Source organism: Neolamprologus brichardi, chromosome 5 (assembly GCF_056152115.1).
Source record: "Neolamprologus brichardi isolate AB-2024 chromosome 5, ASM5615211v1, whole genome shotgun sequence".
NCBI classification, from domain to species: domain Eukaryota; kingdom Metazoa; phylum Chordata; class Actinopteri; order Cichliformes; family Cichlidae; genus Neolamprologus; species Neolamprologus brichardi.
Window position 1 is genome coordinate 18,930,845 of NC_142108.1, and position 21,271 is coordinate 18,952,115.

General features: G+C 43.2%; 2 protein-coding genes across 2 annotated transcripts in view; both read left to right on the top strand.

Moving 5' to 3' along the window:
* prdm2b (PR domain containing 2, with ZNF domain b) lies at positions 1-13,407 on the top strand. Its single transcript, XM_006783207.3, has 8 exons — positions 1-49; positions 1,714-1,831; positions 2,614-2,717; positions 2,999-3,151; positions 4,692-4,818; positions 6,844-6,948; positions 7,068-11,608; positions 11,745-13,407. The coding sequence occupies exons 2-8, from the start codon at positions 1,717-1,719 to the stop codon at positions 11,760-11,762; spliced, it is 5,163 nt and encodes a 1,720-aa protein (XP_006783270.2). The 5' UTR covers positions 1-49; positions 1,714-1,716; the 3' UTR covers positions 11,763-13,407.
* A 5,027-nt stretch (positions 13,408-18,434) lies between these two features.
* kaznb (kazrin, periplakin interacting protein b) overlaps positions 18,435-21,271 on the top strand; it is a 139,065-nt gene continuing 136,228 nt past the window's right edge. The window contains exon 1 of the mRNA XM_006783205.2: positions 18,435-18,526. Within this exon, the coding sequence (XP_006783268.1) occupies positions 18,451-18,526 (76 nt within the window). The 5' untranslated portion in view covers positions 18,435-18,450. The remainder of the gene's footprint in view (positions 18,527-21,271) is intronic.

The following is a 21,271-nucleotide window of genomic DNA, read 5'->3' on the forward strand; positions in this document are numbered from 1 at the left end:
GACAGCAGGTAGAGCACAAAAATCACAAGTTCCCGGTGAAATAAAGCAGGTAAGTGCGCGTATGAGTATCCTAAACCCAACAAACACCTTACGACAGGAAATATTGAGGGAGAAAAACCGCTCCAACCACCTTACTCCCGGCCAGCATCGGGAAGAATAAGGGGAGCGGACGGTTTGCCTTCAAGGGTAACAATAAACTGCATCTTTCAGGCGCTTTAGTGTAAGGCTTCCAGTCTGTTTTGTTTGCTTGGATCAACTTTTTTTTTTTTCTTTGACGATCTGAGAAGACGCTTTAAAATGCGCTTTACGCACACACCCCAATTAACATCTCTTGCTGTTTGTTGCTTGAACTTCAGCTAGGGGGGATTTAAACATGTCTGATCACAACTCCAGGAACGCCGGTGGTAGTAAAAGAAAAAATATATAATCAATCTACACCGATTGGCCAATAAAAAGTTAAGCATTTTAGCCTTTATTTTAAAGGGGCATCAATAGCTCAAGCTCGAGTGCCTCAAGTGGAGACAGTGAGGTTTATTGTCTCAGATATGCCATTTATCTGCCACTGCCTCATCATTTTGTCACGTTACAGTCGTTAAGGTCAAAATATCTGCTAGTGAACCGCTCGGGTTTTATATCTCTTTATTGGATTGAGTGTAATAATGCGTATGCCTGGTCCACAGAGCCACACATGCGTCAGCTGCTTATTGCTGTCCCTAACAAATGGCTTTTCTGCCAGTTGGGATATAAAGCGGGAGACTTAAAGCTCAGTATGTGCCTGTTATGGAAATAGTTGCAGGATTAATTTGCTGAGCTGAAAGTTAATTCCGCGATTAGTTAATAGACAGGAAAAAAAACACCTCTAAAACCATCAAACAAAAGATTATTTTAGCTTTTTTCCTCAATCTCTTTTACTTTTTATGAGTGTAATTTGAAAGGTTTCTGTTAACTTGCACAGGGTTTGCATGATTGTGACAGTTTCTGCCCACTGATACTAGAGATGTTAAAGAGCTGCTGCCTGTAAGGCTCTAAGTGAACTAAGATGATGCTTACTAAATAAATGGTAGTTCACCAGCTTGTGCTGAAGAAGAAACTTGGAGGGGTGGAAATAACAAATGGCACTGATGATTAAACCTGAGAGCTACATTATTAAACTGAAAAGGAATAATATTACACACATACAAGTACACAATCTCGGATTTTTGCCTGTTCATGGGTGTGTGTTTTTGCCTCAGTTGCACTCTGACTGAGGTCTGTAGTAAATGATTGTTTCATATATACAATATACTGCTGTATTGTGATACCACTGAGAATTATTCTTTAAAATTCCTGTAAATCAGCCTTACTGAATCTGAAGCATAAACCTTTTAGCTGCTTATGCATCTGGGGAATAGAAATGGCTGCATAATTATTCAGAGCCACAAGAGGCTTCTGTAACAGAAGCTGACGAGGAAATATCTCCAAAATGCTGTCTACCTGTGGTCAGATTTACATGCTGTAACTTCCATGTCAGAAAAAAGAACAGCTGTTTCTTTTTAAGAACAGGAAATGGATCACTGTAGATAATAAGACATCATAAGTTTTGCTTTTATCTGCTATTGGATCTCAGTTTTATGCACAGACAAGTAAAAACGCAGCAGAATATAACTGCAAATGTTTTAATGAGCCAGGTGCTTTTGACAATCAACGAGTGCTGCTTTATGTCACTTATTGCAGGTCATGGCTATTACTGGAGGTACAGTGGAGTCTTTGAATGAAATTCCAGCTCATGTGTGGAAAGATTTGCCTGACTATCTGAATCTGGGGCCTTCTGCTGTAAATCAGAGCCGCATTGGTGAGTAGCCGGTCTCATTTCATAACTGTAACAACTTCTTTTAGGACTGGCAACATGTTGAGTTTCATTTGAATCTCACGGCTATATAACCTTGAAACAGACTTCCAACAACCAATGATTGTGGAGCAAAGCAAGACCAGGCTGGGCCAGAAAGTGAAACTTGAAAATGATAACTGAATCAGAGCTTAAACAAACATGAAGCGAGTCATCTGAGTCAAAGGCTTTGAGTGTTTTTTCTAACATGCCTCGTGCGTGCTTACTCCTTCAAAGAGTCTGTTAGATGCATAAACATCTCGTGGTGCTAAACACCCGTGCTTTACAGCTAGACAGATATATTATATGGACATGCAAACATGCATTAATTCAAGAAGTGTGGGTTGTATTGATTTGTATTTGAAATCAAAGTGAGCAAATGCAATAAAATAATAATGAAGAAACTGATCAAAGAGGGGGGAAAAAATCAAAGCAAGGACAAACCAGGATATGATACTGCTCACCTTGATCTCCTATCTGACACAAAATCCACCGGGTTGAAATATAGTTGCATAATTATTGGATCTCCTGCTTCTGCTAACTGATTTATTCTGTGCACAAAGTTAGAATTTAAACATCTAAATCAGTCCTAAAATGACCCCCCCCCCCCCCTCCCACACACACACACACACAAAACAAGTGCTCACATATTTCCATACATTATTAATAAATGCATTAATATATAACTCTCAGATGTGGCATGAGTAAGGTGTCTTTGCTTTTTATTTCTTTATTTTTATTATTTTCAGGTGTTTGGGCGACACGAGTCATCCCTAAAGGCAAGAAGTTTGGTCCGTTTGTTGGAGAGAAGAAGAAAAGGTCCCAGGTGACCAGCAATGTTTACATGTGGGAGGTATGTTGCAGCCCTCCCCCGGCTCCTTTTCCCTAAAAATGCGCATAGCCACCTTTTTCTGTGATACTTGCTAATAACGAGCCCAGCTGCATTCTTTATCAAGCAGCAGTAGTTCAAAAGAGTTTAGGAAGTCCTCTGTGTGCCGTGAGCAAGTTAACATAAACATTTGGAATTTTCTGAGGCACAGAATTAAAAAACTCTTTACGGCATCTCTGTTTCTGATTTAGATTTATTTATTTATTTGCTTTTTAGAACGTCACCTTCCCGCTTGTGTTCTGTAGGTTTATTTCCCAACACGGGGCTGGATGTGTATCGATGCCACAGACCCCATGAAGGGGAACTGGCTGCGATACGTTAACTGGGCCCGCTCCAGTGAAGAGCAGAATCTTTTCCCACTGGAAATCAACAGAGCCATTCACTACAAAGTATTAAGGGTAGGTCAAACACATTCTCGTGTCAGCGTGTTGCATGTGTGACTATGAATGTACTGCTGATTAAGATCCTCAGGGTTGGATGGTTTTTCTTAGATGAACTTGAGACACCCGGGAACATTGTTTTTGGCCCTCTTGCTCTCTGCAGAGTTGATGTAACCTGTCACTTAACAGCTGTTGTTAATCATCAACCACAAATATAGGCAAAGGTGTAATTGATTTGCCTCTCTTTGATTAATGATTTTCTGCTGGAGTGTAGCGGCTCACTATGGTGTCTCTCGAGCCGTCTGGATGTTTCTGTGGAGGATTAGAATTAACAGTAAACCCTCCCCCCAAACCCTAAACTTAAACTCGGTGTATTTATTTGTTACAGCAACATGAAACTATATATATATAATATATAATATATAATATATATATATATGTATATGTATATGTGTGTCTGTGTGTGTGTGTGTGTATATATGTATATGTGTGTATATATATATATATATATATATATATATATATATATATATATATATATATATATATATATATGGCCTGCATTTGTATAGCGCTTTACTTAGTCCCTAAGGACCCCAAAGCGCTTTACACTACATTCAGTCATCCACCCATTCACACACACATCCACACACTGGCAATGGCAAGCTACATTGTAGCCACAGCTGCCCTGGGGCGCACTGACAGAGGCGAGGATGTATGTATGTATTTGTGTATGTATGTATATATATGTGTGCATGTATGTGTATGTATGTATATGTATATATGTGTGTGTGTGTATTTTATTATTACTGATGAATAAGTAATGACAGTCTAATGTAGCATGCACTCACTGGACAGTTTATTAGGTACACCTCATTAGCTGCACATCCATGATGTGAATCTCCCATATCAACACATTCATTGCCCAGGTGCTTTACTGGATTGAGATCTGGTGACTGTGGAGGCTATTTAAGTACAGTGAACTCAATGTCATGTTTTTTTAAAAAAAAAAAAAAAAACAACAGTCTGAGATGATATGAGCTTTGTAAGGAGGGGATCAACCACCAGCAACCATGCCACCTTGAATCACCTTTCTTTCCCATTCTTATATTTGATATGAATAATGTCTACATGTCTAATGGGCTTTATTAAAAAGTACTACCTCAGTGAGTAGTATTGGATTGTACAGGTGTACATTTACCATTTAAAACAAAAGCATTAAATTGGTTACCAAACAAAGGGCTCAGATGACGGTAACACCTGTAATTATCCTCTAAGGTACCCCTTCGAACTATTACAAAAAACTGAATTTGAAAGTTTAGATGTAGTGTGATTTATAAAGCCTTTATAAACCTCATAAAGTGGTAATTAACTTCGTTAATTTTGAAATGACAAAGGTTATATGTTGCATGCTTGTTCCTATTGAGATTATTCTTAAAACACTGTCAAATACCCTAAGCCTTTAGACAGATTAGATGCACAGTAACCCAAACATCCCCGTTGCCTCTCAGCAAGCCGGTCTGTGATTGGTAGGCGACCTCATCTCTCATTGTTGCAGCCTATCGGGCCGGGAGAGGAGCTGCTGGTGTGGTACACTGTGGAAGACAACCCTGAGATAACAGCTGCACTAGAGGAAGAAAGGGCCAGCAGTCTGAGCAGGAAAAATTCAGCCAGAGCGAGGCGAGGTGAGGCCTTTTACTTCATAACCATGATGACATTTAAGAGCTTTGTTTCTCCCTTGTGGCAGATACGCAAATTAGCCGGGGATTGTTTTGCTGTGGAGCCCAGCCGAAGTTGTAAGTGGCGAGCTAGCGAGCTACAAATGAAGGAAGGCTAGTGGAAGCTAACGTTAACGGTCGCGATGTGCGGGGCTTTTCTTTACTTTCGTATCAGACTTTACGTTCGCCCATAGCGGCTGATTTGGCTCTAAACGCCGACCAAGTGGCTATACCCGGTCCGTGAGATGACTTGTTTCGCTTTCAAGCGAGACTCCGAGCAACTTTTTTTTAGCAGCTTTTCCTCATCTGGGTCCTGACGTTGTCGAGGATGTGACCTTCCTTGAGTTCCTAAAGCGTGAAAGCCATCCATCGGCGAGCCTCTCGTCTTGATGATGGCCTATAGCAGGTTAGCTAACTAGCCAGCTTCCTTATCCAAGCAGAGGCTGATCGAGGGGCCCATCTAAGGAAAGGGTAACAAGCTGAAATATCGCGGTTGTATTTTTGCATGTAGTGTTTGAAATCGGGCGATACATCGCTGGGGTCCAGAATAACCAGTTCATCGAGTTGTCATACTTGGTGTTCTGTGCTAGCAGTAAGCTAAAGGGCTAGGTGTGATCGCACGGACATCTCGGTGTGCAGGAAAAGAATGGAAACTGTGCGTGTGTGTAGGGTACTTTTATTATTAAAAACTCATCGCTGGCGGTGAATACACAGGCATCCACTATGTAAAAGGTCGAGGCAGTGTTATATTCCGGGTTGGCAAACAGAAACTTTCCGTGACACAACATCAAAACAAAACCAAAGAGTAGCAGCACACAAAACTGCTTCTGTGCCTTCTCCCCCTTCTCTCCTCACTTACTTTGAAATAAATAACGTATAAAAACGTGAAAGTAAGCACTAGTACCATCAGCGCAGCTGATAAATTCCAAGAAACGGTAACCTTGGCTGTTGTGTTGTGTGCCACATTTCCATTTACCAGCATGAACTTTGAACATGTTATTTCCATAAAAGACAGCAAGCTCTCACCTTGTCATGAGATGTCGTCAATACATGACTACAAAAAAGAAGGCAAAATGATTAAAAATATGCAGTGTGCAATGTCAAAAATTGGTCAGTGCGGACTGTTTTGCTTTATATTCTGCTGTAAATGTATAATATTACAAGAGTACAGTGCAGTAGAATGGAGTACATCTGCCCACATTTGATATATAGTTTTATAAATGACTTGACTTGCTATTAACATGCAATTAATAGCTACATTCAGCAGACAGAAACGCAAATCCTTCATTATAACATCAGAAAAAAATAAATCTGAGGATTGTGAGCTGTACAACTCTACAGGCAGTATGCTGTGACCCCTAATGCCACTGTACTGCGAAGTGAACCTCAGTAAATTAACCATCCTGCCTTTGGATCAGCAATGATCCATATTCCCTAACCTGTGTGTGGTGTACTTGTAGAGTGACTGCTGGATTAAAAAACAATAGTTTACACAAATGTACACAAAGATAAATTGTACAAAAGTGGGCAGTGGTGCAGCTGCTGTGGATTTGGCAGAATGGCTCTGGCCCTGCTGGTCAGATGCCTGACCTGCAGCATGTGTTTCTCTGCTATGAACTGAGCTTTAAAGGCCAGGTCAGATGACCTTTTGATTCATTTCAGTGACAAGGAGGTGCAGGGGAGACTCCTGAGTCAAACTAGACATAGGCATTCAAAATATGTCCTATTGGGCTTAGTGTGAGCCTCAATCATTAGGTAATTGTCACATTTAAATGACTTATCATGCCTGTAAATTATAGTGTGTACAAACTGAAAGATTTGCTGTACAGAACTGAGCAATCGCTGAGGAAATATTTGAGCTGACTTTGGTGTAGAACTTAAAGTCAAAGTAATCTGGCGGCAATAAAAAAAAATATCAAGAGGAAAGGATATTACAGGATACTAAGATAACTTTTCTTGACTAAAGTGATGTGTGTGTGTTTGTACTTGCAGCCAGAAGAAAGCTGCTGGAGAAAGCCAGACAGGCTGGTTTGGGTGGATTCAAGAAAACGAGTGGAACCAAACCTACTGTCAAGGAGATGTGGGATGGGGAAGGAGGTAAGTTTCCTTATTGTGAAGCAGTCGATTTAAACAATTTTATTTTATTTATTTTATTAACTGCTACCTGTGTGTTGCAACTACTTAAAACATTTGATTAATTTTGATATGTTTTGCAGGAGTGAAGGGGACGGAGAAGGATGGGACGCCGTTATCCGTGCAGGAAATCAAGACGGCGCATTCACTGGGAAGCACTGACCATAAAGATGTACAGGACATGTCAACAGCATTAACAGACAGAGGAGACTTGGAGGAGGCAGAGGAGGATGAAGAGGACGATGAAGTAGAAGAAGAAGGAGAGGAGGAAGAGGAGGAGGATGGTGATGATGTGGAAGACTCAGAAGCTGCTCTGCATTTAACTGTCACTGATTCCATGTTAAACAAATTAGCCTGCCCCGAAGAAAGCCACGGGGATGCACAGGTAAAGTCGGAGTCTTCCTCCCTAGCAGGGCGAGAGCCAGAGGTTGATCCCGATCTTGACCCTGATGGTGACCTTGAGGGTGATCCACAAGGAGAGCCCTATCCCTGTCAGCACTGTGAGCGCCACTTCGCCACCAGACAGGGCCTGGAGCGTCACATACACATTCATGCCATGAGCAACCAGCAAGCACAACTTTTCAAGTGCCGCTACTGCAATAAATCTTTTGGCTCACAGGTGGGACGGCGGCGGCACGAGAGACGGCATGAGAGCGGCTCTAAGAAAAGGCCCGGCTATCTGGCTGGACCTGCCAGTCCTGTGGTGCAGACGGATTCAAGCCCTGACTGCACCAGCCCAACTACTCACTATATAGCCACAGGATCCCAGTTTACAGGAGGACAACTGCACAACTCTGATATGCAGAGAAAGGAGTTGGGGCCTCAAGTTGACCGTCCCTTTATGTTGGATGAAAACGGGGAGTCAAAAGAACTCCACCCCTGCAAGTACTGCAATAAAGCCTTTGGCACACACACTAACATGCGCAGACACCAACGCAGAATACACGAACGACACTTGTTACCAAAGGGAGTTCGCAGGAAAGCTATGCTGCAGCAAGAGGCAGCGCGGCAGCCTGACGGGTCCCCCAGCATGAGCCCTCCGACTGTCTACGTTCCCAGTGCAGACACGGAAGACGAGGCAGACAGAGACGATTACGCGGTTGACATATCCAAAAACATCTCTGAGAATTTGAGCTTCTACATCGATGGCAAGATCGTGTCCACGAGCGCAGTGAGTACTTGTGAAGTGATAGAAGTGGACTCGAGATCTGCAGCTCTGTTTGGTCTGGACACCGTCATCCTCAACCCAACTCAGATCAGTCAAGCGCTGAAGGTGGAGACTAGAACAACTAACACAAAGCAAACCTCCAACACTGGGCAGCCAGCAGCTAAAAGGAGAACATCTACACCCCCCTTTATTCCCAGCCTTAAAATGGAGACGGAAACTTCGGCGTCATCTTCATCATCGTCTTCCACATCTTCCTCATCCAACTTGTTAGTGGGAGGTCTGTTTCAACAGGCCACTGATTCATCGGCTTTTCAGCGAGAGAAAAACGTTTACCTCTCGCCGAAACTCAAACAGCTTCTTCAGGCGCAAGACATTCAGAAATCAACCGTAACTCTGATAACAGACAGCCATAAGCTAGCCTCGCAGCTGTCCGTCATGCCGCTGCAAGGGTCTTCAGGGAAGTTTAAAAGAAGAACGGCTTCTCCTCCGTCGTCGTCTCCGCAGCTCAGCCCTGCAAGTAAAAAGGAGAGCGGTAAAGTTGAAGTGGCAAGCTCATACGCTCTTAAGGTACCGAAGCTGGAAAGCCAGACCGCATCACCTTCTGAGAGCCTGATGGACAAAGATGACAGGGAAACTCTGAGCCCTTCTGGAAATGCCACCCATAACCAACCATCCTCTAGTAGCGGAGGAAATTCCTGTAATCAGCAGCCCTTGGATTTGTCAAACTCCGTCAGCAAGAAGAGTGAGAATTTGAACAAGGTGCTCGGGGATTCGGCTCTTGATTTAAGCTTCAATCGGAAGACCACAGGCGAGCCCGAATCAAAGGGGAATGCAGCACCACAGCCACTAACCAAAAAGAGAAAGCCTAACACCAGCATGCTTGCAAAGGTGCTAATGAACGAGTATGCTGGTCTAAATTTGCCGGGAGATGAGGGTCCCTCGACTCTGGCGAACATAAATTCTTTCCCTTCTCACTCTCCAAATGTTGCATCCGATTCAGCCAACCCCTCCCCGCCATCTTTGACCCCCATGACCATGACTCCCTCTTCACCCGGGACTTCTAGTGTCACATCCCCGACGCCACCTCCGCCTGTACTACCCACCATACCCTCTCCGCCAGCCATGCCTAGTTCTCCTCTCTCTCAGCCTTCGGACTCATCCTTGCTGAGGCCTCTGCCTGTGCTCTCACCAAAAATGTCTCCGAGATCAATTGAAGAGAAATCCTACTTGGAGGAGGAGAGCTTCTCAGCTGAGGAAAGCAAAGATGAGGAGGAGAAGCACATCTCTGAGCTGCTGGATTTCCCAGACACTTCACTTAAAGGTCCCGCAAATGGCTCAAGTACACCGAGCCCTCCAGAGGCAGAATCGGTCGATATGCCCACTACAGAGGATGATGTATCGCAGACTGGAACTTCCAACAGTCTGCCTAATGGTAATCAGAACCATGACACTGTCTCTGAAACTGAGAAACCTGACTTTGCTGCTATTTCGTCCCAACCAGAATCCTCATCCTCTTCAAAAGCTCCTTCTGAGTCACATGATTCATCCTCATCACAAGCTTCGCAGTCTCCCCATCCGATTACAATAAAAGAAGAACCTGAGCACTGTATAGATGAGTTATTGGGTACTAGTCATGCCTCTCCGTGTGGCTTTGACTCTTCTCCTCAGCCTGCTGCTGCTCTCCCTGCTGCCCCTGAACCGACTGATAAAACTGCTGAGCCTGAGGAAATTGACATGACGTACTGCAAGACTTTTGTGTGTAATGTGTGTGAAGAGCCGTTTGGCTCCATCAAAGAGCTCAGCGGACATATCGTAGAGCACGCCGCAGACTGGCCGTTCAAGTGCGAGTTTTGCGTCCAGCTGTTTGGTGACGCTCCAGCCCTGCTTGCTCATCGGACGACACTACATGGAGTGGGCCAGATCTTTGTGTGCTCCATTTGTTCCAAAGAGTTTGCCTTTCTCTGTAACCTCCAGCAGCATCAGAAGGATCTGCATCCAAATGAAGCATGCTCACATACTACTGTAGAGAGTGGGAAACTTAGGCCACAGAATTATACTGATCCTTCCAGAGCCAAAGAGGAGAGCAGTCCCTCAACACCAGCGCTTGAGATGGCTGATGAAAATGCGCCACCCAGCGACTCTCATTTACTAAAAGAAGAGCCAGATGTTAATGGAAATCATGCAGAGGAGGGGGCAGAGGACCCCAATGAGGAGCTGTACACTACAATAAAGATCATGGCATCAGAAGGAGGGAAGCCTAAAGGTCCTGATGTCCGCCTTGGCATTAATCAGCACTACCCCAGTTATAAACCACCCCCATTTCCTTATCATAGCCGTTCCCATGCTGGCTCTGTGGCCTCGGCTACAAACTTCACCACCCACAACATACCACAGACTTTTAGCACTGCCATTCGCTGCACCAAGTGTGGCAACAGCTTTGACAACATGCCCGAACTGCACCAACACATACTGGTCTGTGCCAGCGCCAGTGATAAAAAGCGTTACACTCCCAAGAAAAACCCCATCCCTCTCAAGCAAATAGTGAAGAGTCCAAACGGAGTGGCGTCCCCCACAGCAGCCGCTGCAGGCCAGAGTGCTTTCCGTAGAATGGGTCAGCCAAAGAGACTAAACTTTAATCAAGACACTGGCAAAACAAAAATGAGTGCCCTGAGCAAGAAGAAACACGAGCTGGTGCAGAAGGCAATTTCGCAGAAAAATAAAACCGCCACGAATGCAAAGAAGGCTGCCATCAAAGTGGAAGAAGAGCACACCTCTAATGTCTGCCCCCACTGCAGTCGTGTGTTTACTTATACCGCGAGTCTGACTAAGCACATGGCGGTCAGCTGCCCCATGAAGCCCATCGTTGTTAAAAAGGGCAAAAGAGGTCTCGCAGAGGTGAAAAAAGAGCTAGGGTCTGTGGCAGATAAAAACACGAGTCTGAGGAAAAAAGCATCTGACGGTGAAGCACATGCAGACACTGAATCTAAACCTTTGGGAAAGACCAGGGCTCGTAGCTCCGGTGGTGCAGACCCCGAACGTCTCCAGGCAAGAAAAGGGAAAACCCCTGCCGCGGTGGGCCGACCAAAGAGGCCCGCCTCCCTCCCAGCTCTGGTTCCTGCAAGCAAAAGAACTAAAAAGGGCCAAGTTCAGTATTTACCTCCCACCCCTTCAGCCGTGGACACTCCTAGCGAGGCTTCACAACGGCCAGCCATGAGAATGCAGCGTATGGGCAAAGAGGCAGCACCCAAGAGATTAACGGAGGCCAAGTCATCATCATCAACGCCATCAACAACTCAGCAGCAGCAACAACAAGTGAAGAAGGAGGAGCGGTTCTCTCTTCGAACACGGGAGAGAGTTGGTGGTCCCGTCACCAGGAGCTTACAGATGGCCAGCACAGCTCCTGCTGCTGAGCCGAAGACCGATGAACAACCAATTCAAGAGCCAAAAGACACTCAGGTGAGTTATCTGTTGGCTTACTGCAGTCACACTGATTATCATACTGATGTCATGTTTGTTTGTCATGTTTTTGAAGCAATTCAAATAACTGACCAATCATTGTGCTGCTTCTGTTTGTTTGCCCCCCCCCCAAAAGGAGGTGGCGACGAAGTGAGCCATGTGACATTATTGAGCTCCCTCTGTTCACCTATCAGGTAGCACTCTGGAGTCATCGTGTAACCGAGGACGCCCTTTGTGACGTTTTGCTCAGTTGTTTTTGGTTTTTTTTCCTACTCGAAACATGTCAAGTCTGCTTATCTCAACTGCCTTGCTGGATTTAAGGAGGGAACTCTTTATCTTCCATCCATCTTATGAACTGAACTGAGCCTCGATTTCTAGCCAGCCGTGCAAAAACAACAACAACAACAACAACAAAAAAAAAAAACACAAAAGAAGGAAACTGTAAATGACAGTGAGTTAATATATTCAATGTGTGTCCTTACTTGACCCAAAACAGTAAGATTAGGGCTCCGTTATTTTTGGAAAGCTGACATATTGCAAATGGCAATCATGTATCAGTTAGTGTTAGGGAAACTTGTTTATTATTATTATTTTCCCCCCCTTTTAGGTCTTTTTTTTTTGTTGTTTTTATTTGTTTGTTTGTTTTATTTGGATGTCTCCAGAGTCTCTTAATGCATGAGCTGTATAGAGTTAAAAACTAGATTAAACCCGTGCCTCTCCTTGTGGGCACCTACTTCAGTTTATACATGATTTGCAAAGTATGTATGTTCGAATTTCCTTTTTTTTGTAGTCTTTATATTGTAGAATATATCTTATTTGTTTGGGAAACAAAAATGAAAAAGGGCAGTACAGTTTACTGCAACAATTGGTCCTCAGGAACACTGTATATGCGTGTGGTAAGTATGTATATGGTTACGGTTGGATGACAGCTCTTCCTTAGGTTTAAATCTCATGCCAAGTGTCATGTTTTGTTTTTTTTTAACTTGCTTTCTTTTTTGTTCATCTGGTGTTAGCAGGTGATTCCTGTTGTAAAAATGTGATGGGACTGATGTCGGAGTCTCCTCTTTAAAAAAAAAACAAAAAAACTAATGCAAATAATTTCGATATCACGCATTAAGCCCAGTGTTCTTACAGCACTTTAAAACAAACTGCCAAAATTTCAAGCTGGATCAGAAAGCCTATTTATAAGAAACATGCGCGTAATGGAATGTATTCAGGTCTGCTGATAATTTGCCCCAACGGGCAGAAAATTATTCTTCCAATCTCAGATATTTACTTTTTTTTTTTTTAAAGCCTTTTTGCAAAGACCTCTGCAAACTATTTGTTATCATTAAGAAGTTTGATAATTCCCTAAATGCCAAAATGCATGATACACTTCTTTTTTTGTAAGCGAACATATACAAAGTCGCTTCATGTGTTCTTTCTCACGCGAAAGCCACAGAAGTGCAGCCGAAGTTTTTTTTTTTTTTTTTTTTTTTTGAGGACTGTGCCATTTCTGTTTCAGTGAATTCACGTGTACTTCATGAAAACCTCATCAAGGCGCTGCAAGTGAAAACGTTTGTTTCTGCAGTGTTCGACCCACCTTTCCCACTCGCATCCAGTTATCCGACGGCAAACACGCAGGCAGTGCTTAAACGCTCGTAGCATGTTCTGGGAAAGTAAATTGAACAATATGATTAAAAGCTAATTTATATTTCCATGAGAAATCTTCATGCTTTGCCTTTCAGTCTCATGAATTATGTATTTAAGGATGAACAAAGACAAAAATCCCAAATGACCTCATGTAAAACGTTGCTGTAATTGACATAATTAAAATACGTTTTTCAATTTGTGTAAAGCTTTATTTGTTCTTTTGCTTGTGGGACTCTCAGTTATACGCAGATTTTTGAGATTTGGGCATAGAGAGGACTGGGAATTGTTTTTGTTGTTATTGGCAGCACTGGGCTTGATTTAAAATATGTACTTGTGCATTATCATGGTATCGTACTGATATGAAAAATCAATTGGTGAATGTAGACAGAAAGGATTGATTAACTGAACTCATAAGCAGGTCTGACTCCTTTTATATACTGAGACCTTTTTCTTTCTTTTTTTTTCAAACATAATAGATGTCCCTGCCATTGGAGCTGTAATAAAGTCTTTCACATTACATTTACCGATTAGCTTCTCCACTTAGAGTTTGGCAGGGACTTCACCCAATTATGAAAAATGAATTTTAGTTTTCATTGTATTTGACTTTGATAGAAGGTAAGAAATCTTGCATAAATCATGTGACGTCGCCACCTTTGCTTCACGGGTTGGCAGACTACGACTGGGACAGGGGACCCGGGGACCCCGTCAACTGGTTCCTGCAAGATTTGTATCTATTTTGGGAGCAGTTTGCTAGTCAGGTGGCTGATATGTGAGTCGTGCATTACCTTAAACTCTTGCCTCTGTGGTGTGGGTCAGAATAGAAATGGGAAGCAAATTGTGTAACAGATATATGAGTCAAAGCCCTATTGGACACAGTACGCATCAGATATGGCTGTTTTGTTTATGGACTTTGAAAATAATTAGTTTAGAACTTAATCCTATAAAATATAAAGTGTAGTGTAATTTAAGTCAGGTTTGACCGTCCTCCATCCAGGTGTGCATTTATATATTCTGAATGGTCACTGATAAGTAACAGTCATAAATCCTTGCAGGGCTCATGCATGGGCAGTGAAACAAAACTAGTGTGCACACGAACTATGATGAATAATTCAGTGTTGTGCATATTTGTGATATTTCTGTCACTCGCACACCGCTGCTTCTTATTTACCAATAATGTCTGTTACATGGCAATAATTATCGCAATAAGTAAACAAATATTTAATCAGCCAATCACAGGGCAGCGACTCAGTGCATTTAGGCACACAGACGTGGTTAAGATGACCTGCTGAAGTTCAAACTGAGCATGAGAATGGAGCTGAAGGTGATTTAAGTGGCTTTGAGTGTGCTGTGGTTGTTGGTGTCAGATGAGCTGGTGTGAGTCTTTCAGAAACTGCTGGGATTTTTTCCCACACAACCATCTCTGGGGTTTACAGAGAGTGATCCAACAAAGAGGAGATGTCAAGTGAGCGGCAGTTTTTTGGGTGAAAATTGCTTGTTGATGTCAAAGGTTGAAGGAGAATGGCCAGACTGCTTCAAGCTGTGAAGATGACAGTGGTAACTCACATAACCACTTGTTACAGCCAATGTATGCAGAAAAATATCTCTGAAATCAAAGCTTCTCAGAACCTCTCGGGATGGATGCGTAGCTATGAATATCTTTCAAGGTCTCATCTGGCTTGTGTGCGTCTGATGAGCTCATTTTTTGACAGACCTCATCCGTCTCACTTATGTACCCCAGTACCTAAAAACCTAATGAACTATCAATGCCGGCCAATGGAGAGTGCGCTCCAAATCTTCACCAGAGCACTGTGGCGTGGACCAGATCCTCACAGAAGACATTCTGATGGATGAGATTATGAATTAAATGTAATCTGTTTGTTGGATTTGATCCACAGGCTGCATCCCTTTATTCAGAGGGATGTGGAGACGTGTTTATTTGCCCCAGAGCCATGATGGTATACTTTATGGCTGAATGTAGTTTATGTGAGTGTGTGTATGTGTGTGTGGAGGGGTGGGCACTTGGAGGAGCGCCGCACCATACTCATGCTGTCAGGGTGAAATATCGCTGCACTCTCTCTTGATTGCTGTGTACGGTGCTTCAGCCCTATTCATAAAAATGCAATTCCATGCAGTACTGTGCCTGACTTGACAAAATAAACTACGACATTCCAGAGAGGCAGATTTAAGATGTAAAAGAGTGGAGCGATTACCCATCTCAACCTCTCAATTACACCATGCATACAATTCAGGACAAGCATTTAATTTCAAATAAATAAATAAATGGCATCAGCATCAAATAAAATACAATATTTCAGTTCACATCTTGATAAATATATTCCAGGTTGACCTATTCTAGTTGGTATGGTTATCAGTGAAAACTACAATCTGGAGTTGTGAGGAGATGTTTTTGTGTGGAGACGCCGATGGAGAGCAACAGAGTCAAGTTATGAAAAGTTAGCCCCCTTCCTGCTGATCAAAAGACATATGAGCTATGAGATAAGCAAGTGTAATATTTGCTTAAATATACAAGTCTTTGTGCTCTGCAGTCTTAGCTGAGTGTCATGACATGCTACGATACAGCTGTCAGTGCAGTGGTAGGAATGTTGTTATTGTTGCGCTGGGAAGAGTTTGAAATTTTGACCTAATGCTGGGAGAGTCGGAGATTCCCCCTGAGGGAGGCATAAACGTCTGTGCAAATATTTCAGCCTGGACCAGCGTGGCGGATGGATCGAACAACATGCTGACGCGAGCAAACCGCAGTCCCACTAGCACGGCTGAAAATGTCAAAGAGATAAGAGCAAGTCTGAAAAGATGCAAACTTCCATTGCACGTACACACACACACACACACACACACACACACACACACAAAAGGCAATAACTTTGCCAAAGCGCTTCCTGTAAGGCAAACATTAATGCTAAAAATAAACATCTGTGGCTCAGAGCGTGGACAGATTGATATTCTGATTATTTTAATGTTCATGTGAGCTGGTAATTATTTTCATTAATGATATCCTAAAGCTAATAAGTTTTAATAAATTAAATAGCTTTAAAGTAATAAGATCAAGCTTCACTAATGCAAGATGTTTACTTCTTTATCTACCACAACATATAGTTGAACATTACAAATCTGGATTAGACTGGATTAAAATAAAATATACACTTATTTGTCCCCAGGAGAAAGAAAATTGCCAGTAACAGGATAGATAGTGGAAGGGAATGACAGCTGCTCATACACAATGATTTACAGCCTCCTAAAAAACCTCACTATGCCTCTATTTCCTGTTCAAAGAGAATAGCATTAAAGCTGATGAAGGTGGAGAGGAGATGTATTCTGCAGGGCATTAGTCTCTCTGACTTGAAAGTGAAGGCGTGCCTGGCGTATTCTCACTGTTTATGAAATGCCAGGCTTCACTTTGACCTCAGCATTTTGCAGTTTTTTAGTTGGGTTTGCACGCGGCCACATGCTGTTTGCAGCTACCTAACCCTTTTCCAACCTACAAACTTACTATCACTTCCTTACAGGCTTTCATTGCAGGACACTTTCTTCTTCTTCTTTTACTTTTTTTTACTTGCAGAAGCACCTGCTTAAACCAGCCCACTGCAGTCTACTGAGTCTCCTGTCATTTCCTTTCAAAACAGGAGGATGTGATGTGAGGATGTGAGTGCTGTGGTCAGGTCCCCGGTGAGCTCTCCTTGCAGAGCAATGGCGTGAGAGATGGCTCCATGACAATGCTGCTTCCTGGCAAAGTTGATTTTTTTCCCCCTGTGCCTGGGAGGAAATTGGCTGCTTAACACCGGTTTACAGGCTGCAGAGAGGTTAGACATTGCAAAAATGGCCTATGTGCGATAATGTGCTGGAACCACTGTGCTGGTCTCGTCTGTGGTGGAGGTCTCCATGCCAACCGCTGCACACTGGGTACAATACAACTGTGCCTCCAAGGTCTGGGAGGGTATTTTAAGATCTCGTAACATATGTTCATTTTGTTCCTGTGGTGTTGTTAATATTTATTACAACACCTTCATTTAGCCCTTTGCTGTGGCGTGAAGATTTCAGACAGCCTCATTTTTCACTTCTCCACCAGAGCTGCTGCACTACACATCGAGGCAAGTGTAAGTTTACAGGAGTTATATTTTCGGTGGAGTAGGAGCTGATTTTTATTTTATACTCAGCAGTTTTCTCCAATTCCTTTTCAAGATGAAGCCTCTGGAAACTGTACCAGCCCTACCAGCCCTACTTTTCACTTTTTATACAACCTCTCCACTTTCTCATCCTCCTTTTTTTTTTCTTTCTTCTCCCTCAGCACCGGGGGAAGATGAAGCACTCGAGTTTGCTAGAATCTGTTTCCCAGCAGCGGCCCGAGCTTTAAGATGGATCGAGGGGATTTGCATGGGGCGGGGTGGAGAGTTAGTAAGACATGTGAGAGAGAACAGGAGAAATGTTACTGCTGAGGCGCAGCAAATGAGGGCTGTAGAGAAGAGAGGAGAGGAGGGGTAGGAGGAGTGAAAAGGGGGCACACTCACGCAGATCAGAAAACAACAGTCCTGTCCTATGCCCAGAGGACAGACGCTGCTATCTACTTAAGCTGAGAGTGAGAGGGGAAGAGGAAGGATTGACTTTTACCTGATGTAGAAGCTGCACTCACCCCTCGCCACCCCTCTCTTCTATCCAGCCTGTCTGGAGCCGCAGAGGACTGTCAGCCCGTACAGACGAAGCACAAGATCAGAGTGCTGGCAGAGCAAGTGTGCCTACAGCTCTGCGTTACCTGCTTTACCACCCTGCAATCGCTCTCTCGCCCCACATGCACACATTCACAGAACTTTCTCGCGCGCGCGAACACTTACATGCTGACAAGCAGGCTGGCAGGCAGGCAGGCACACACACACACATACACTCCCCCCTCCCATTATTATCTGTGCGGCGAGCAGTTCTGCTCATTTTGGTGCGAGCAGCGAGGGGCTGCATTTTGCTCCTTAGCAGCAGCAGCAGCAGCAGCAACAACAACACAGGACGGGTCCAGAGAAGAGCAGTCACCACCAGAGATCAGTCAGCAGCTGCTCCAACTGAAGGCAAGCCCTTGTCTCTTGTTCTCCTCATTCATTTTCCTTCTTTTTCCCATCTGAATGTGACGCAGTGATGCTGACCTTCCCTTTCCCCATTCTCTCCCCCCACTCTCTTTCTCCTCAGCAGCGTGTGCCAGTGGGACAGCCATGGAGGACACCCTCACCTGCAGCCATGCCACTTTCTCCCAGGTGTTTGGACGCCAGGGACAACTCATGCAAGCCAGTGAGTTTCACTCTCTCCATATCCCCCCCCCCCAAAAAAAATCTTTAATCACATGCATGCCTTACATCCACCCTCAGCAATTCCACACAATCGCATCCTGAGTCTTACTGCTGTTTTAATTCATCTGTTTAATCATGATTAATTCATTCTTAACGCATCAATGAGATTGCATTATCGCAGCTTAAATCTTGCACAAAGCAGAGAGTTTTCAAAGAGATGACAGGAAAACAAAACTGTGTTTTCACACGTTACGGTGATGTTAAAGGAAAGAAGCAATCTTATATTTTTCCTTTTTTTCCATCCTTGACAAACTGTGTGACTGTCATTGTGGTGCTGCCCAAGTTTCTGAGCAAGGATTAACTTGTGCAGCACTGTGTTATAAGGAGGTGGCTTCAAAAGCTTTTTGGACAGCATGCGGGATTAACCCGGGACTGTGGCTCAGCTGTGTTGAGAGTTACACTTTGCTAAAAGAGCGCTTTAAAGGTACTTGAACACAAAGAGAAACTGGAAACTGACAGCTTTCTTTACAGACCAGGTGTGCTGGCTAATATTTCTGTATGTTTTTAGTAATTTCTGCAGTCTTAAGTAGCAGATCTGAATGCATACTTTGCAGCACAGTGTTATTCACAGTATGATTGAAACTGAATTTGTCAGGGTGAGACACTATTTGAGGAGCTCTCATAGTTCAGACTGATAGCTAAATTATTAAAAAGGGAATCTATCAAGATTTTCAGGGGTGCAGACACACCGAACACAACCTTGGAGCGCTGCTTATAAAGCATGCTCTAGTGATATCTTATTATGTAACGAACATGGTCAGAATACATATTTCTCCAAAGAGGAAAAATAGAGCAGAGATCGACTTGTCTCCACAATCAAAGTGTCAGCTGCATCCTCCCATAACTGGCCTGGTATTTCTCCTCATGGAGTCATGCAGCGAGAACTTAGTCAACGCCTTTGATGCCTTCGCTCGGCCTTACATGCATAGCGATTCTTCACACGGTGTTATGAAGGATAATGAGGAGAGCCCGGGCGGATTTCAAAACAGATGTGCCTTTATACTACGTATTGGGTTTGTCACATCAATTTTAAATGCCTTTGTTTCTTGTCATTACCACCTGCAGAGAGGGGCGTCTGATTAGAGTTTCAAAGCAAGTGTTATTAACACGAGCGCAGCTAAGACAGCATTTAGTGGAGCTAATAATGGAAACACATCAGTCATTTCCCTGTGCTGTAAAATTCATGCTTCTTGACACGTGTTACTTAGTAAGGCTGTGTTGCAGGAGTTCATCTGCTGGGATTTTTGAATCATGGAGTTATTTGGGAAGATAGATATGCAGATGTGGTGCAGTGAATTGTAGTTGCCTTTACACGAGAGCACTCTTTTATAAATAATGCAATTTGTTTGAATGCATCCACGGGCTCGCGTTGATAAGAGCATATTACTGGTGAAGGGGTTGCAGGGTTTTGATTAATATTTTGCTTCAGACAGGCAGGAGGCTGAAAGCATCTTCACTAAATGAGCGTCTTTAAGAGCTGCTGAGCTGCTGGTCGTCTCTCTGGTTTCAGGTTTTTATGGCAAGCAGAGAATGCACTGGATTAGTGTGCAAACAGTGTGCACATAACGCCGGATAAGTCCAACATATAATGACAGCTACATGTGTATGCAGATGCAAATGTATGCAGAATACAAATGCTTCATAGCCCTGAATCAGTAGATTATCTGGAGGGCATCTCAGTATAAAAGGATGTAAACAAGGAGAGGGTGTGTCAGTGCTTATCACATTGGATCATGGATGGCAGCAAGGCAAGGCAAGCCTTCACAATAAAATTCAGTATTTCTTTTCATCATCAGAATACACAGTGGAAAAATTGAATGATAAATAGCAGATTATATTGTGTTGTAGCACATGGCGGTGGATCTCAGCCTTCTTATCATGCAGCATGTAGAAAGTCAACTTATTAGCATGTAATCTGCCAAAGCCTTCGCATACACTGGCTGGCATGCAAAGATTTAAAAGGATTAAATGTTTTTGATGTACTTTTTTCTCAAATATTACTTCACTATTAGCAATTTACTTGTGAATTACTAATCATTCAAGACCTCTCCATGAATAGTTACTTTTGTTTGCTTATTAGCAAAGGTCCGCCACTGCAGGTAGCGCCACCTGTTTGTTTTGGCAGATTATTATTTTTCTTATGCCCAATGCCCTTCCTGATGCAACCCCAAAGGGATTTGACTATGAATATATAAAGAAAGACGAGAAATTGAGATTTTTAACACTATCACACAATGTGGAAACACTGATTGATGGGATATTTCATCATTTGCAGGGATAGTGTTAACTTTTTGAGCATCTTAAAACTTTGAATCATTAAGATTCGTAAGGCAGGTCAAGATTTGGCATTAGATACTTTCAGATAAGAGCTCATAAATTCTCTGACTCTGTAAACCTGAAAAGCCCGGAAACGCTCAGTAACCTTTCCATATAAAAATGCAGCTTCTCGGCGGCCACTGGCTATAAAAAGATATCAAAGTGCCTCCAGCCTGCAATTTCCACTGCCTGAAATGCCATTAATGCATGTGAAAGTCACAATGTGGATTTGAAAGAACAAGAAGACTTCACGTCTGCTGGGCAGAAAATAGAAGCCACCCGTGAGTGTGAAGCAGCTGTACGAAGGTTTAGCTGACGCAGCAGCGTCGTTGTATCATTCCACTGTGCAGGGTTGATGCACAAACATCAG

Excerpts from the sequence above, each read along its gene's own strand:
- prdm2b (XM_006783207.3), top strand. The coding sequence starts at position 1,717 with ATGGCTATTACTGGAGGTACAGTGGAGTCTTTGAATGAAATTCCAGCT. Across the intron at positions 4,819-6,843 it reads TTCAGCCAGAGCGAGGCGAG|CCAGAAGAAAGCTGCTGGAG; the intron begins GTGAGGCCTTTT and ends TTGTACTTGCAG. Across the intron at positions 6,949-7,067 it reads GATGTGGGATGGGGAAGGAG|GAGTGAAGGGGACGGAGAAG; the intron begins GTAAGTTTCCTT and ends TATGTTTTGCAG.